The sequence below is a fragment of the Vigna unguiculata genome, chromosome 7 (genome assembly GCF_037176805.1).
Source record: "Vigna unguiculata cultivar grain cowpea cultivar isolate G323 ecotype 2 chromosome 7, ASM3717680v1, whole genome shotgun sequence".
NCBI classification, from domain to species: Eukaryota; Viridiplantae; Streptophyta; class Magnoliopsida; order Fabales; family Fabaceae; genus Vigna; species Vigna unguiculata.
In genome coordinates this window covers 7,143,198-7,161,671 of record NC_140798.1, presented here as the reverse complement: position 1 = coordinate 7,161,671, position 18,474 = coordinate 7,143,198, and the positions used below count along the sequence as shown (strand labels likewise).

General features: G+C 26.4%; 1 protein-coding gene across 1 annotated transcript; it reads left to right on the top strand.

Annotated features, from left to right (window-relative positions):
- Positions 1-9,815: 9,815 nt before the first annotated feature.
- Positions 9,816-17,201, top strand: LOC114192583 (glycinol 4-dimethylallyltransferase-like). Its single transcript, XM_028082345.2, has 13 exons — positions 9,816-9,949; positions 10,081-10,131; positions 12,607-12,884; positions 13,028-13,111; positions 13,208-13,282; positions 13,687-13,770; positions 13,866-13,955; positions 14,596-14,697; positions 15,173-15,268; positions 15,359-15,430; positions 15,507-15,602; positions 16,615-16,719; positions 16,865-17,201. Exons 1-13 carry the CDS (start codon positions 9,898-9,900, stop codon positions 16,904-16,906), a joined length of 1,227 nt encoding a protein of 408 aa, XP_027938146.1. The 5' UTR covers positions 9,816-9,897; the 3' UTR covers positions 16,907-17,201.
- The last annotated feature ends 1,273 nt before the right edge of the window (positions 17,202-18,474 follow it).

The window sequence follows — 18,474 nt, the reverse complement described above, 5'->3', positions numbered from 1 at the left end:
CAACCAAATTATTAAACAAAGAAGAAAAAAAACAGCTGCAGGCGCCGTAGTATAAGCTTATTCACTAAGAAGTGATTATCTTTTATGATAACTAATTAAGAAATAAGAAATGGTGTTTGATTATATAACTTCATGCAGCAAGTAGTATTAGATGATTTCAACACCGTGCAAACTCAATATATATAAATATTATTATTTTTGACCTCAACAAATTTTTACAAGCACTTTACATTTACTATTTTATCTTTTTATATTTATATTTTTTATAAATCCAAAAATTAACTTTATTTTAATGAGCTAAATACTTGTAGATTATCAAGTGATGCATTAAAAAAACATTTAGGCATCGATCTATTCATTAAAGATGGTCAACTTAATCCAGTTGTATCTAACATGCAAATTTGATTCCAAAATTGTGAATGTGCTCATTATGTAAATTGTTTAAAAGAACAGATCAGAAGATTAAAATAAATGTGTGTATGGCTTCAGAAACAGTCAAATTCAACAAAAAGAGGCGGTGGTGTGTAACGTATGATAAAATAAGTTTTTTTTCTTGGGAAACATAATTTTAATTTTGTTTATCTATTGCATTGTTGATGTTATCTAAGCATTACGATATATTAAATGTAGACTTCTGTGTATTTAATATTAAACAAGTTTATAAAACGTGCTTTATTTATAGGTTTTAGTGCTTTAATACCAAATAATTATTGTTTCACCTTTATCAAGACTAGACCATTTTCTTTTCAACTGGCCATTATTGTAAAAAAGGATTATCACGATGGTTAAAATAGAACTTTTACCTTGGATCTTGAACCGTTGTTGTAATGACTTCTCGTTAAAAGTCTATCACACACAATTACATTTTCTTTAACTATCATTATATTTGAAAAATCATGACAAGTACAAAGCTTGTCGACAAATAAGTATTAAGTTACAAATGAAATAAAAATGAAACAGTTTTATAACGACAGTTTTGTCATTGAATCGTCATTATACAATATAAGAAAATAAAAAAGAAAAATAAATAAAATTGTGAAACAAAGATAATCATGATCATAACCGTAAATAACCATAATCATAACTGCAATTACAAATGTCAAAACAATGACGGTGATAGTATGAACCATCGCTAAAAACGTAATTTTGTTTTACATCAAACCTGTCAAAAAATTTCACAAACCACATCCAAACAAATCAAAAACACGTCTAGAGATACTTCAAATGATTTTAAGATTTGAAAATGTTACAAAAAACTAACTAATCTTTTATACAAAGTTGAGGAAGACATACAAGAAAAAGTATTCTAAAGTAACTCTTTCTTATATCTAAGAAGAAAATACTTTGTTCACACTTGTTGAAAATAAGCTAATGTTTTTAAATCCAATGGACTTGGGTCTTTGAAATTCTATAAAGGTGAAGTTAGAATTAATACATATGAAAGTTAATAATGAGTTTTATATAGCATATTACCTAGTCTCCTTTCTTATTATACTTTTTTCTTGTAATTTGATGGGCAACAATTATGGGAGAGAAAGATGTAAGGTTTAGATTTGTTCTTTTTTTTTTTTTCTTTTTTTCTTCCTACTTTTTTTTTTTTGTATTTGGGTTGGGGTAATCCTATTGCCCCTATTAATACATTTGTTATTGTATATAAAAAAAATAGCATATTACCTAGCACATTCACTTTTATAATCGACTTGCACAATGGTTGTCATCCGTTCTATCATGTAACAAACACACTTATAGCTCCCAACTTGTTTATTAAACTACACCCACAGTAAAAATATTTAGATAAATTAAATAATAGAAAAAGTGAATTAATGATACTATAAATACTTGCAGGATATCCATGTGACCTTTTGAGTTGTAATAATTGATTTACCATTCAATATATTATGTCCACTAAAAACACTAAAATAAAATCATTTCATGTTAGAAAACACGACATTGTATATTCAAGGTGAATGTAGTTACTTAAAATAGATTTATGTCTACTATAATTTTCAAGTAAACATAAGGTTGTCTATGCAAGAAGAAAAAACATACAGCGGTATAATCTGGAATTGGTAAAACTAGTAGCTGTTAATGACGACTGCATTGAAAATTAGTTAATACATATGTAAAATGCTAAAACTATAAGTTATTAAACAAAGATAAACTTATCTATATATTGATCAAGGTAAACTTGTTTCTTTAGTTGCATTATGGAATTAGTTATGTACTTTTTTGTTTCTAGTTTCCTGTTACCCATTGGGTCATGAAATAAGGGTCTATAAACACGTATGTGCCATCATTTCCCACTTTTAAACACAAACCATGCAAGTACCTAAATTGCATACATTAATAATACATATATAATAAGGTAACAAATAAAAATGATTTTAAAAGTTAACTTACATTATTCATAACTACATAACATATATGTTTAAATCCTCGTTGCTTGCTAAGATCTGCATCAAATCATATTTATATATGAACAATGGAAGCTCTCTATCTTTGCCAAAAACATTACCCAAGGAATCTTTGTTGGCTTTGCCCTTATGGTTGCAGCAACCTCTATCATGTTGCAACCTCTATCATGTGGCTAATGGATCCTCTAATTTTTTTGATAAATGTAACTCATGTTGCTATACACAAAACAAACATGACATTAGTTAGGATACTATATACTACATATGTAACAATATTAATGGAGATACAAACTGATTTAATGTGTGGTTTCATCCTCAAGAGATGTTTCAGCTAGGTGATAAAGGTTTGCAACACTTGTAATACTATACCAACCTCTAATGTTAGTATAGGAAGTGCAACATTACCATAACATACAATCTCCACAATAACCTTTACTAAATGAGAGGGGAGACATTCAACATGTACAACTCAATCTTCTCTTGAGTGGTCCAACCTCTATTCTAAATTGACTTTAATCACTAACACTTCTTCAACTTTGTAAAACATTATTCATTTAATACATAACACAAAAAATTAAAACACGTTCTGAAATACTTATTTCATTATAAATTTTTTATTGGTTATAAAAAATGAACCAAGGTGAGAACCAATATTCGATTTTGATAGCGGGGATGCATGAAGAAATGACACAAAAAGAGCTCAACAAACCCATAAAAAACAGGATTTCTTTCTCCACCTTCTCCGAGCATTTCTTCACTACCTACAATTTTTCCAAGATTTCCTAAATCACCATTGACTTTTTGATTATGGTAAAAAATAATTTCTCTTCCCTTATATTTACCCACCCACGAGCACTCACCCCTCGGACTATTAGTAAATACCAAATTTTGAAATTCGATTAAAAAATTACCAAATTTGAAAATCAAATTAAGAAAGTTACCGAATTTTGAATCTAGTTAAAGAAGTTACTAGATGTTAAAATTATATATATATATATATATATATATATATATATATATATATATATATATATATATATATATATATATATATATATATATATATAATTTCAAACTCTTGTGTATTTCTTAACAAAATTTTGAAATGTGATAATTTTCTTATCTAGATTTCAAAATCCGTTATCTATCTAAAATGTGAGGGAGGGAGTGCTTGTCGGTAGACAAATATAAGACGAGAGAAAAAATAGTTTTTACCGTAGTTAAAAAATCAACGGTCATTTAGAGTATTTTGAAAAAACAATTGCGGTTGCTGAAGATGTGAGGAAAAAGCCCCTGTAAAAGAATCATGGATCTGAAAACCTCAAGGAACAACTAAACCAAATTTGAAATCCAGAAACGTAAATGAACATATTAAAGCTTCATGACCCTAATGCAGGTACAATGAATCTTGGCGCAAAGAAAAACATATTTAAACAAACCAATGAAAATGTGTACATATGATTTATTAGAATTTATACTCTTTCTTTAAGTCTGCTACCCTAAAAACATGATGAAAAATTAATCTTCACTAGGTTTATAATATACCCTAAAATCACCATTAGAGAAACAAATATATTATATGATCAATTTGTGTTTAAAAAAGTTTGATTAATAAATGCACTTGAAGGGAATCGTTTTGCGTCGCAATTCTGTGTAAATATATATTTGTGTTTATTCCCAATTTGTTAGTATAAAAATAATTCATATGTGCTGATGTCGAGTTCAAATACCATGGGATTTGTTAATCTTAAGAATTCAGTTTCTTACGTGAAGTTTTAGTAAAGTAAAGTTTAGAAAAATAATATTTTTTTAAATGATATCAACTCAATCACATAAGAGATTTAGAATGTAAAAGTACCTTGCAGTGAATTCAAAAGTATAATATAAAAATTATTTAGTTATGAATTAGTTATCTTAAAAATCAGACCAATAATAGTTTGTAATTGATTAATAGTATTAAAAGAGTTTAACCTAAAAGTCATTTAATATATATTCTGTTTAAATTATTTAAGGCTTGGCTATAATTTTTTCAATAAAGCTTCACAATACAATTATATATGAATTTGAATTAACTTACGTATAAATTAATTTGTATAGGTATCTCATATCTTTTTCCTAAATTATATATTTTTATAATTTATGTTGAATTTACTTAATTGGTAAATTTATTTATTTTTTAAATTGTGAAAATGTTTCTTTTTTATTTTGATTAAATTAACGTATAGATTATTGGTATAATTTTTCGAAATTATGATTTTATTTATTTTTATTTAAGTTGATTTTAAATTATAGAAAATTTATATATTTTGTAAAAAAACATGAAAATGTGTGTCTTTTATTTCGATTAAAATGAATTTCTATTTTCCGCTTTGCCCTGCGCAAACTGTGGGTATCGAGAATGGTCAACTATGAAAGTCAGTCAAATGTATAATTTATTTCGTGGAGTTTGGGGTATCCAAATCTGGTGGTAACTTGGTTAGTGTGTGTTTGTTTATTATGTGCTTGAAGTGGAAAATAATAGAGTTTCTTTATTAATTAAAAATATATTAGAAATATGACTCACCCATTAAAAGTGGATTCATCATTATGCTTTATTAATAATATCTCTTTATAAATTTTCATTTATCACTTTTCATTCCAATTATTTATTACTTTTTTTAGTTGAAAATTTGATATTTTTAAATATAATTTTGTATAATAATGTTTGAAAGTTTGATTTATTTGTTTTTTAAATTATATAGGTTAATATTCTGAATTTTTACATATTATTTGTATAATATCACTTTTGAATTGTGGTTAATGTTTGGTAAAATAGATAAATATTTTAATTTTTTTATAATTAATATATAAAATAAGTTTGGGGAAAAATGTTTAAATAAATTTATCTAACTCATCAACTTACGGTAGATTGGATTAAATTATAAATTTTTTAACTTATCAAAATACTAACACCATTAAATTGACTAAATTTTAACTTAATTAGTGTGTAGTGAATCATATTTTATGAATAAAATTGACTCAGTTTAATATCTCTAATTATCTACACTTACACTACAAAAATATGAAATTCTAAAGGAGTTTATTAATTAGGGTTATAATAACTTCTAAAAAGAAATAGCCATATAGTAGAAGTTTTAGAAATTCTTATTAAGTGATAGAGTCTTTTTTAAGAAATCCAAGTAAAATTTGAATTTTCACCTTTTTTTTCATTTTTTCTCTTTTCATAAATTTTTAAATTTTTAATTTGGTGTTCAGACTCTCTCCTTCTGAAAGTATTAAGTAGTAGCTTTTGCATGTCTCCTTGCGTGTTTGAAGCTTTTTTTGTTCTCCTTCATCACTTTTTGTTCATCACTTTTTGTTCTTATCAAAGTGTTTGAAGCCCTAAGTAATAAATTTGTCGTTCTCCATGCTTTCTCTTTCATTTCACACCATTCTTTCTCTTTCTATTTTATCAATCTTCTCCTTCAATTCACTTTGTGCTTTCATCTCCAGTGTCACTGTGTCATCTACATCATCCCCTTGATTTGAATTTTGATTTTGTCTCCCTACTTCTATCGATTTCTAAACCTTAGTATGCCCAGAGTTTGTTGCATTTAATGAGTTTTTCAATATCAGACATTACTTATGCAATAGGTAGACTCAGTAGGTACACTTAATATCTTGACTAAGAACATTAGGATGCACTTGCAAAACTTATGAGATACTTTAAGAGGTTTAATAGATTACACCATTGAATAAAGTGGATATCCCATTGTACTAGAAGGGTACAATTATACTAATTGAATCTCTTATTCAAATAAGACAAAAATTGACTACTAGTTGTGTATTTACACTTGTAGTGTGGTTTAGTTACATGGAGACTAGCTAGACAAACAATTATTCCAAAGATCAATAATGGAATAAGACGTTGTTGCTCTTAAATTGGTTAGTAGTGAAGCTAAGTATTTGAAAAAAATTCTTAGCCAATATTTCACTAGGAATGAAACCAAGCCCATATGTATCAATACATTGTGTTTTCTAATCACTAATATTTATAGCTAAAAACAAAAACTACAATGGAAAGAACACACATATACAAACGAGCCAAAATTTGGTGATGTAGTTGCTAAAGAGTGGAACAATTTTCATTGGCTATGTGAAATCAGAACAAAATCTAGTGAATCCTTTGACAAAACCTATACTTTGTGTTTGGATGAGGAATTTCAACAATTCCAAGAAGTTGAAATACATAGTATTTGAATTACTTTCAATTGAATTCCCTTTACTTCTTAAATAGTTTATTTGGATGGAACAATTGAAATATCTTAGATTCATTTCCTTATTTTGATAAATCCATTTAATTTCTATGTAAAGTGGGATCTCTTGCATGAGATCTTGGCAAGATTTCTATAGCACTCATGAATATTTGATACGTGCATTACCTAGTAAGTGCAACACAATGATAGCAACAAGAGTTGTGGGTGTGTATTGTAATTGGTAAGTCGTTGACACACACTAAGTGTTTTTTGGTTTATATAGCTTGTTATACCAACTAAATTGTGTTAAGTTTCTTATATAATTTGTTGTACAAGCTTTGATGCATTACATCTTATAAGAGACCCATGATTTTCTTCTTTCATTTTTCTATCTCTTTTGCAACATGTGGAGGGTTGTTATAAAAACAAATTTGTACATTGCAATAGAGAAAAATAGTACCTCACTTGCAAAACTCTCTTCCTTGCATATGTGGTATGTTCCTCCATTATCGGTGAAGATATTTGCATCTCGCTATTGATCTCCAAGTAATGCTTTGCAGTTGAGTAGTTGCCACTAGTCACAAGTATATTCTCCAAATTGTGCAGATTTATTGTGCACACCTCAAAAGCTTTAGTGACAAGTTCTAGTTTTGATTTCATAACACATTTGTTGTTTCAGATCTTTCTTTGTGGATTGATATGGACGTTGTAACCCTCTAGCTTGTGACCATGCGAGACAAGCTTTCCCTTCACTATAAATAGATCCTTTTTTGCTCTTTCGAAAAACTATACTCATTCATCTTCTCTGCATTTCTATTATCACCTTTTCTTATTTTATTATCCTAGTATTTATTACTTATAAAGGTTCATCTTGCTAATTTCTAAGATCCCAAGAAAATATGAGAAATTCTTACTGTATCTTGAGGGATTTGCATAACAAGTTGCGAATAAGTCCTTAAGGACAATGAATATGCACGACTCAAGAACTCCATTTAGTTCATGTTTATGTTAGCATTTACAACAATATATGCCTTTGATAAGCTTATGCTTGAGATGCATAATAAGATACATCTTGAAGCTCTTAGGCCCATGAGAAAAACATAGTGATTAGCCTTTGTTGGGGCCAATGACTAGACCTAAGTCATCAAGGTGTCTTTCTTAAGAGATGTGCTTTCTTTCCTAAATTATTTTTATTCTTTTCTATGATCAGTTTACTTTTATTTTTAGTGTTTAAGTTAATCCATTTTTAGAGAGATTAACAATTGGACATAAGATCTTTTTGATAATCTGTTTTTTTCCTACTCTTTAATTATTTGTTATTATATTAAAAGAAAAGATTTTAATTGAACTTTAATATTAAAAAGGAAAAAATATTTTAGAAGAACGGTTTTTATTAACAAACCAATTTACTCTCTCAGGGCTCGTCACGTTTTTCATTATAATGAACCTTATTTAACAATAACTTATATGCAATGAACATAATAGAAATAAGATAAATGACTGCAAAATTCTCCATGCACCTTTATATTTTGTACCTCCCCTCCATAAGGGTAGTAAAATGCAAATTTTCCCTTGATAAAAAAGTAAATAAATGTATTTTGGAATGTAGAATTCGAATATAAATTTGTATTTTATAGATTGTTTATTTCAAAATACATTTTTTTATATTCTAAAATATAAATTTTGCATTCCAAAAATATACATTTTAGAATGTAAAATTTTGTATATATTTTGAAATATGAAAAAGAATTTAAAATTCTCAATTATATAATTCGAAAACCAAGTAGATTGTACAACTTAACACTAAAACACAAATGAGAAGTCAACAAAAATACATTACCATTTAGGAACCACCACCACAAACTTCAAAACTAGAGCTGTCAAAATGGGTTGGAATCAACGAATCAATCCGGCTCACCACGGGTTCGGACCGAGTTGGGTTGAAATTTTTTTACAAATATCAATATTGGTTAATTTTTTACCTGGCTCACCTGGGTTGAACCTGTGGTGAGCCAACGGCTCACCAACAGTCAAATACATGGTCACACATTGTTTTTTATTAAGTTGGGTTTTGCATTTGAGTCATGTTAAGTTATTTTTTTTAGCCAACACATAAATAATTTGTATTTTTTTTTATTTTTATTTGAATTTGGATTGTATTAAAATTTATTTAGATTTTAATTATAATTATAATTTAATTTTGACTGAAAAAAAAGTAGTACTTTTTTAATTAAGAGAACCCGTGAACCCACCTGTTTAACCCACCAACCCGTGGTGATCCGGACCAGATTCGAATTTTTTTGACTCACTAATAAATAAGCCGGGTTAGATTGGCTCACGAAGTTATCAACTCGTGGTGAGTCGGACCGGGTTATCCATTTTATCGGCTCTATTTAAAACACTCATTGTCTAAATTTATTTCAAAATGGTAGTATTGGTATTTTGAAAAGTAAGCGGAGTGCACGTGGAAAACATGGGAGTGCAGGATGAATTTGTCTAAATAAGTCCTCAAATCTTGTTAAGACCGAGTAGGATCGACTCTGATCTCAAGCACTACTGCATCTAATAAATAAATGGCAATAAGATGGGAATCAAAATTAGGAAAAAATACAATACTTCAATTACCATCAGATATACGCAATTGAATTTAATTAGTTTGACTATTAAATAATTTAATAAAATTAGAAATCCAATTTTAATTGAAAAACATTACTAACAATAGCAGTGAAACTGTATCTAAATTTTATATTAAATGAAAACAATGAGAGCGATTGATATAAGTTTCTTTTTAACAAGTGTAGACAAAATCTTGATTCTAAATGGCAACAACTGAAATATATTAATCTCTAAAAACTATGACAGCAGACACATAGTTTCCTCATAGCCTCCTTCTGGAAGGTGAAATGCAATGCAATTTGCAAAACATATTTCTAAACTCACTATAGTTTTTTTTTTTTTATATATATAAAATAATTTAAGGATACTAATTAAAAATTTAATTTTCTTATTAAAATAGATGATATTTGTCATTCTTTTATCATAAATGAGTAAAAGTTGTATGACATGGGTCAATTTTGACGACCTTCAATTACAATGAAATGGCAACTTTAACGAAGTTATGAGTGCAATCCCAGGCTGCTGCTTTTTGTATTACTATAAATTAATTCAAATTGATAAATAGTATATAAATGTGTGTTCTTCACTTCCATATGGTGTGTTTAGTTGTGGAGTGATAGGGTTCAATTTCCATGGATTCAATGTCTCTCATGTCCTCTCCTAATGTCTCTTCATTCAGAACTGGTACTTATATCTCTGCTTTTCTGTCAACAATTTCTTTCTCATTATATTTCAACCATTTTTGGTTAAAGCTTTGGGTATTTCTTTTATCATTTTTCAATAAACATTTTTGCTTACTAATTTGGTAACTGTAGGTGGAAATCTCTGGCAGAGTAAACATTCCACTAAGAATTCTTCCTATGCAAGTATGTCTCACATATCCCCTTTCTCTCTTTAATCAACTTTACTTAGTTATATCAGAAAATCAATTTTATTTTGTTATACTTAAAAAAATTAATTAATCGGATGGTACCCACTTTGTTTGGATGTGTCACTTTGGTCTCTGTTTTTAAAAATGTGTCAATTACTTTCTAACTTTTGAAAAAGTGTTTCAATTAACTCCTTTCAGTAAAAAATTTATGTAATGTGTGTGCCACATGTCAATATCTGTTTTTTATTTTGAATTTTTTGAATTTATTTTAATTTGTTTTTAATTTTAATTTTTTTTTGAATTTTTTTTCCATGTCTTAGGTCCTTGGTGTGACACCTGACACTGTTAGTGTCATGTGGTAAGATACTGTCACGTGCCAGTGTCACTACCAAATATCATTGTTTTGATTTTAATTTAGTCATCACAAATGTCTATTTATTTCAATTTAGTCCCATTTTTTTAAAATAAAAATATTATTTTGACCAAATTTATTATTTATATAAATATTATAATGATATTTGTTATTAAAAATGACTTACAAAATTAATTACTGATATTTATATTAAAATTTAGTGGTAAAAATCATGAATAACAAAACATGGGCTAATAATTAAAAAAATGTAATATGTTATAACATAGTACAAAATATTTTTTTATTAAAAATGACATTAAAAAACACGAGGGACTTGAAACGTGACAAAAAAATAATTTTTTTTTAGAAAGGGATTTAATTGAGACATTTTTTCAAAAATTTGCAATTGACATTTTTTTTTTAAAAGTAAGAACCAAACTGACACATCCAAACAAAATTGAGATTATCCCACTAATTAAATTTAAAAAAATTTTAGACAAATTGAAACTTTCACATTAAATGACAATGCGAAAAAGTTAGACTATGGTCCTCTTTGTTTTTAAAATTATGTTATTTGATTTTTATTTTAAAATATTTAATATAATCTTATAATGATATATATTTTGTGTTGAAACACTTTCAAATACACCGAATAATGCTTAGAACTATTAGTTTTTTTATTTTATTTTTTATATGGGTCCGAACAATTTTGTTGTTCTTATTACTACTAGCGAGTGAAAACACATTAGCATACGTGTGTTCACTCTTTTTAATTTTAAAAATGAATATAAATAATTTTTTAAATTTTATTATAAATTTTATTATTTATTTATTAAAGATTTTTTTTTGGTTTATAAATGAATAATTAAAAAAAATGAATGAAACAATTAAATTTAACATAGCAACGGTTATTTAAAAGATAACAATGATAAAATAATTGTTTAAAGTTAAAATAACAATTACTTTTTAAAGGATTAAATTGGAAATAGATTATAATATGATGTTTTAATTTGTATTATGTATTCGTATTCGACACATATCGTATTCGATACTCTAATAAAATATGTAATTTATAAAATAATAATGTTTTTATGATGACAATAATTTATATTTTTTTATTTTAATAACTTTTAATACATATGATTTTAATTTAAATTTACATACGAAAAATAATATATTTATTATATTTTAAAAAACTCTTAATATATATATATATTATATTATATAATATATTTTATTATTTTTAAAATAGACGTATTATATGTCGTATTATTATATATTATATTATATATATATATATATATATTATATTATATGTGGTATATAGATATTTGTTCTTGCCGATAAAACAATATATATTTCTTAAATACTGTTATCACTGTAAAATATAGTTTGGACACTGAATATTGAGGACCTACTGAAATGAGCATAAGAGCTTTGTTTTATTTTTATTATTTAACAGAATAATAAAGAAGCTAAAGAGTAAATAAAAATTTTTTAAATAGAAAAATGAGAATCATAATATATATATATATATATATATATATATATATATATATATATATAAATTTGTATGAAAATACAAAATATATATAGAAATTTGTATGAAAAATAAGTATTGAAAAGCTAATCAATGCTATACGTATGAAAATAAAAAATATATTGAAATTTGTATGCTTCATTTTTATTTTCTTTATGTAATATGAATATTTTGATCAATGAATTATTTTTACTATTATTTAGATTTTAAAGAGAATCTTAAATACTGATTTGTCGAAATGAACGTTATGAAAATCAATAAAAAATAATTTTGAACGGTCATGACCAATCTTCATTCAATTTCAAGTCTTTCAAATTCAAAAGAAAATTCCTTTCAAAATTGAAGTCAACCATCCAAAGTTACCTTTTAAAAATATAATTTTTCAAAACTTCATGACGTTGATTTCAATAAAGTCACTTAGGGATACATGTAAGCCATAATTGAGCCACCATGCTAAAAATAAATTGTTCAAACACAATTCCATTTATTTCTAAAATAATTTCTGCATAATATATTTTGATTTTTTTTTTATGAATGAGGTGATAACTGATACTTGATCAAACATTTTTGTGTTGTAGGTTTTGTTGCACCAAAAGCTTCAATGCAGCAAAGGAAAATTCAAATAGAATATAACCTTTCAAGGCTCAAACAACCAAGTATCAACAATGAGTTAAAAAGTGGTGAAGGAGGGTTTATATATAAAGAAAACGATAAGAAATATATTCCTAAAGCAATCCCTAAAGAGTCTTTTGCCTCAGAACCTCGTCCTTATCAACCAAAACATGTTGTTGCCTCTGTTAAACATTTCTTTGTTACATTATTTTGGTTTTGCTATCCCTACACAATGTTTGGTCGAGTAAGTTCAATTTTTTCTACAATATTACTCTAACAAATAATCCTTAAATATGCTAATAAATTCAATTTATATTTTTGAGAAACATTATTTTGGATAATCCTTAATGTTTTTAAGTGTTTCAATTTTGTTTTTTCTTTTATCAGATATTATGCACGATTTCTGCATCTCTCCTAGCAGTGGAGAGACTATCAGATATATCTCCCTTATTTTTCATTGGTATATTACAGGTGAGACTCCAAATATATATTTAACTTTTTTATTAAATACTATCATAAACAATCTTTTAACTCTGTTAATACTTTCTGACTTTTGAAATGTTTCAGATTCTCCTACCTTTCACGCTTATCGATCTGTATGTTAATGGCGTGAATCAATTGTATGACCTTGAAATTGACAAGGTATGAAACTAAAGTATTCTATTGGAATTAAATAATTTGAATCCATAGTAAATTATTCTTTTATGTCTTTTAGGCTTTTCTATGATTCCATTAAACAAAAGAAGAGTATGTTATCCACAAAATTGTTGTGTAGTTTATCTAAAGTTATTTATTTAAAAACATGTAAATGTTATTTTTTATTATCGACAAATTTTACTTGTTAATATTATTTTAGTGGAAGAGTTAGAATCCAAAATCTCTCTCACTTTTTTCCAAACTAATTTTATATCTCTTCAATATTAATATAACGAGTTGAACTCATAACTTATCTTGTCTTTTTTCTATTTTTTTTTTTGTTCTTGGCTTTCAAAATGTGTTGGTAGGGTTATTATTTATCTATTTATACTTTTCTTTTCTTTTTTCAGATAAACAAACCATTTCTTCCATTGCCATCTGGGGCATTTTCCTTTAAAACAGGGGTCATTGTTACGGCATCATCTGCAATCCTGGTTCCACATATATCCATCCCTTTCTGCAATAATATTTTTGAAGATGATCATAATTGATAGTAGAATGAGGATTATTGTTTTGTGTTTTTTTACAGGGTTTCTTTACCAGTTATATGATAGGTTCATGGCCATTATTTTGGGGTCTTCTGTTTTTCTTTTTGATATGGAGTGGTTATTCAATCAAGGTGAGTTATTAATCCTTGTGATTTCTCTTCTTAATGCTAATTTTGAACTATTTCCACTTCATTGTTAACATTGTATTCGTATAAGACACATGTTAGGTCCTGAAATTTTAATTTTTTTTTTTAATTTAAAAAAAAATAATTGTTGTTATCTCGTTTTGGTATTTTTCTATTGGGGATTTAACCTACTTCTCCGATCTTTCCTCCATTTTGTTGTTAACCATGAATCTCTTTGCTTAAGGAAATACAAATTGATAAAGACTAGATAAAAAAAATTAAACAAAAATAATTTTTTTGAATGAAAAAAAAATAATTGTGGGATGCTATATATTTAAGAACTTTTTCATTTATAGCACTGATGATAACCTAAATTTTTTATTCGAATATGCGTGACCTTTACTTGGACCCACTATAGTGATAGTTTTATAGCACTAGGTTTCATTTACAAAATTTGTATAAAAAATTATCATTATTTTTGAGGATCATTTCTGGTATTGTCTAATTCATCGCAAAATGTTTTAACTAATATCGATTAAATTCATTATTCAAATTTGTTAGACGAAGATAAATGAATATTTTTTTAATAAATCCACAACATTTTCTTTTTGTTTTATCTTGATAACACCATTTTGTACATTTTCAGGGTCCCCTGTTGAGATGGAAGAAAAATCCATTGCTTGCGGCAATTTGCATCTTTTCTACAATGACTTTTATATTTCCCCTTTCATTTTTCTATCACATGAAGGTTAGTCTTATAATTAATTATGCTTTTCATAGACCCTCAGTTTAGACTAAGTGCATTGGATTCATGATTAATTTGTTAGAAATCTCACATTCACAATAGACAAAAAAAAAATGTAATATATAAGTGAGTGCTAACATTATTTTACAAGCTTATGAGATTGAATTAATTAGACTTTAAATTCATCTCTTAAGATGATACAAAAACTATTTAAAGTCTATCTTAGTAAAATTTATTGTTTGTTGAGTTTATCATAATACTTGTCATTAAGATACTATCTATTAATATTTAGTCTCAATCTTATCTAACACTCTGTATAAACTTAAAAGGTATGTTTAAATTTTACGTCAATTAAAAATAAAACAATAAATGAATATAAATTTTACCTTAAGAATTAATTTTGTAAAATTTAGACTTAAAAAGTTGACATGTTAAGATAACTATTTGAGTTATGGAAAAATATGGTTTTGTTGTCCAGACTTTTGTGTTGAAGAAAGCCGGTGTATTTCCGAAGCCATTGATGTTTTCTGTTGTATTCATGAGCTTATACTCATTAGGTATATCACTGTTCAAGGTAAAGGTTTATTCATTCTCAAATCATACATTTTTATTACCACACTAAAAAGTTTTGGTTCAATAATCTTTTATGGGTATATATCTACAGGATATACCCGATATCGAAGGAGATAAAGCATTTGGCATTGAATCTTTTTCAACACGTTTAGGTCAAAAACGGGTATGTTGAATAAAACATGTAAGATAAGTTGGTTGTGTTGTGTCCTCTTATGATGTTTCTAACAAATGTTCCTCAGGTATTCTGGATATGTGTTTCCATTTTTGAATCGGCTTTTGGAGTTGCCTTTCTCGCAGGATTATCATCTCCTTTCCTTTGGGTTAAAATTCTCACGGTAATATACTTATTAATTGTATACTTTGCAATTATACCAAGTGTAGTATCTTTCTTAAATTTAGATTCTCTTTTACTAATATACTGATTACCATTAATTTTAACATTTTAAAATATATCAAAAAAAATATTTAAAATATCAACATAATATATTTTTAATGTTCAATAAAAAATAACATAAAAAAATCAGTAAAAAATCATATTTTAACACTAATTTATACTATATAATATATAAATAAATTAGGATTGTTGCTTCTTGAACCCCTACAATTACTAACTACACCACTATAATACTGGAAAAAAGATTCATTCATCACTACACCACACCACTACTATCAGTGTATCACTGCTTCCACAACTGTCACCCCCATCGCTGCTATAACAGAAGAAGAATAGAGAACACTGACACATTTAGTATACTAATATTCCGAAAAACTCATTTTGGAAGATATTTTATGAGTTTCGGAATGATTTTTTCAAAAATCCCATTCTGAAAAATTTATTCGTAAACAAATTTCATATATATTCTGAAAATCATATTCTGAAAATTTTGTTCTGGAAATTCTATTCTGAAAATATTGTTCTACAAATCTCAAAAAGTTTATTTCGAAAAGCTTTCAAAATATGTAATCCGAAAGTAACTTTTCTAAGAAATAAAATATCATTTCAGAAGTTTGAGTGGTGCACGAAGAAATTAAATTTAAGTAATATCATAGTCATTTAGAACTTATTTTAATTAGATTTTGTTATTGGGCCTATAATGTATTATTGGAATCACCGTCAAAACTAGTAACAAATTTATAATTTCATGTTAGAGATGCAATCTTTATATATATATATATATATATATATATATATATATATATATATATATATATATATATATATATATATAAAGTAGTGTCAAGGGTAAAAACAGAACTTCAAATGACCCAATCTTTTTGCGAAAGGGATAAATTTATTATTTTTATATTTTCCAATAATGTTTAAAATTTGTTGGTGCCAATTTTTAGGGTCTTGGAAATGCAATTCTTGGTTCAATTCTCTGGTACCGGGCCAAATTTGTAAATCTGAATGATAGAGCTTCAATTAGATCCTACTATATGCTGATTTGGAAGGTAATATTCTTAAACAACGTTTACGTGAATTACTTGTAGCTAGGACATTTTATATTTATGTTCTTATTGTTTGTTCTATATTCCTTGTTTTTCTTTTATACGTGGAATATATATTAATACTATGATGTTTGGTTTCTATCTGCAGCTATTGTACGTATCATACATCCTCCTTCCATTAATTAGATAAAGAAGTCGTTGAAGGATAAAGCAAAGTTCATAGCACATTGAACCAAATAAACCACATTTGTTTTGCTTCTAAAGTTTATCAAAAATTAAAATAGTTAGATGTGTCTTTTTTATATTCGTTCCGGTTGAGTTTACCGTTGTTAATTTTTTTTGTTGAGTGTGCACCTTTATATTTTTTCTGTCTGTTGCTGCTGTATTTATTAGTATCTTTTTTTCTTTTTCCTTTTTTTTTAATAAGGGTTGGACAACCCTATCACCTGTTTTGAATTCATATTTTTTATTGTTGATAAAAAAAATCATTAAATTATTATTTTTTTGGTTATTATTATCTTTTAGTTATGTGATGTTAAAAACTAATCTGCATTATCAAATATTTTATCAATAAATAAAAGTTAATTGTTATACTTTGTAAGAATAAGATGAGTGTTTTCTTTTATTTCGTCACGGTTATTTTAGTATTCCGACTCTAATTTTATTTGTCATACCGTAATTGTTATTGAATTAATAAGGTTTTACACTGAATAAAAATCAAACATGAGAGTTTAAGTAATTTAAGAAAGAGATCATTGAAAGAATGTTTCTTTTTTTCTTTTGGAAAGTACTCTTTTATATAAGAAAATCAGGATAAAATTATGAATTTGAATTTCTTTTATTGAATATTTTATGTTGTTTCTTTACTATCTTTTCAAAACAAACTTATTTTGATATTTTAAAATATATTAAAAAAAAAATTAAAAGATGAAAATCAATATATTATGAAGCATAGGGAGAACACAAAAACCCTACAGTTAAAATTATTCCCACCAAATGAAAATAACAAAGCAATATGAACACTTAATCTTGTCTACTTATTTTTATATTGTTAAAGGATTTAAATGCTTATAAATATCCAAAAAAGGTGAAGTTTTAAAAAAAATGTATCAATGAAGCCAAAATTTAAAAATTTAAAATGATATATATATCTCAAGTTTAAATAAGTTATAGAAAACCAAGTCATCAAAAAAAGTAAAAATGGAAAAGAAATTACGGGACTTCTTCAACCCATTTTAAATACTATCCCATCCACCAATAATATAACTAAAAAAGAAATGCTTAAATGTGCAACAAGCTATAATTATTACAGCACAAATTATCATGCGTAATAAAAAAAATTAAAAGCAGAAGGAAAGATCATTACCAAATTCAAAAACAATGTGTGACTTGTTAATTTAAATTCCAATTTATAGAGATGATATTTGATTACAAAATTAGTTAGAAATTAAAAATTTTGAAACAATGTCGCACGATGTTTTTAGGAGATTTGTTGGTTGTTTTAGTAGTGTAGTCAGTTCTTCGATGTTCTAATTAGCTACCTGTGTGGGTGGTTCAATATCTTTGTACTAGTTATAAGACCTAAAGATTTCAATAGGTAATGGAGTAGACACAGGGGGATAATGGCAACTTGTATAGTGTAAGAACATTAAGATCTTTAAGAATTAGGATTCTCACAAGATAAAATATAATAGAGTACTAACTTTGATTTATAAGAGACATATGAATATGCATTTTTCAATTTGTATTCTTTCGTGT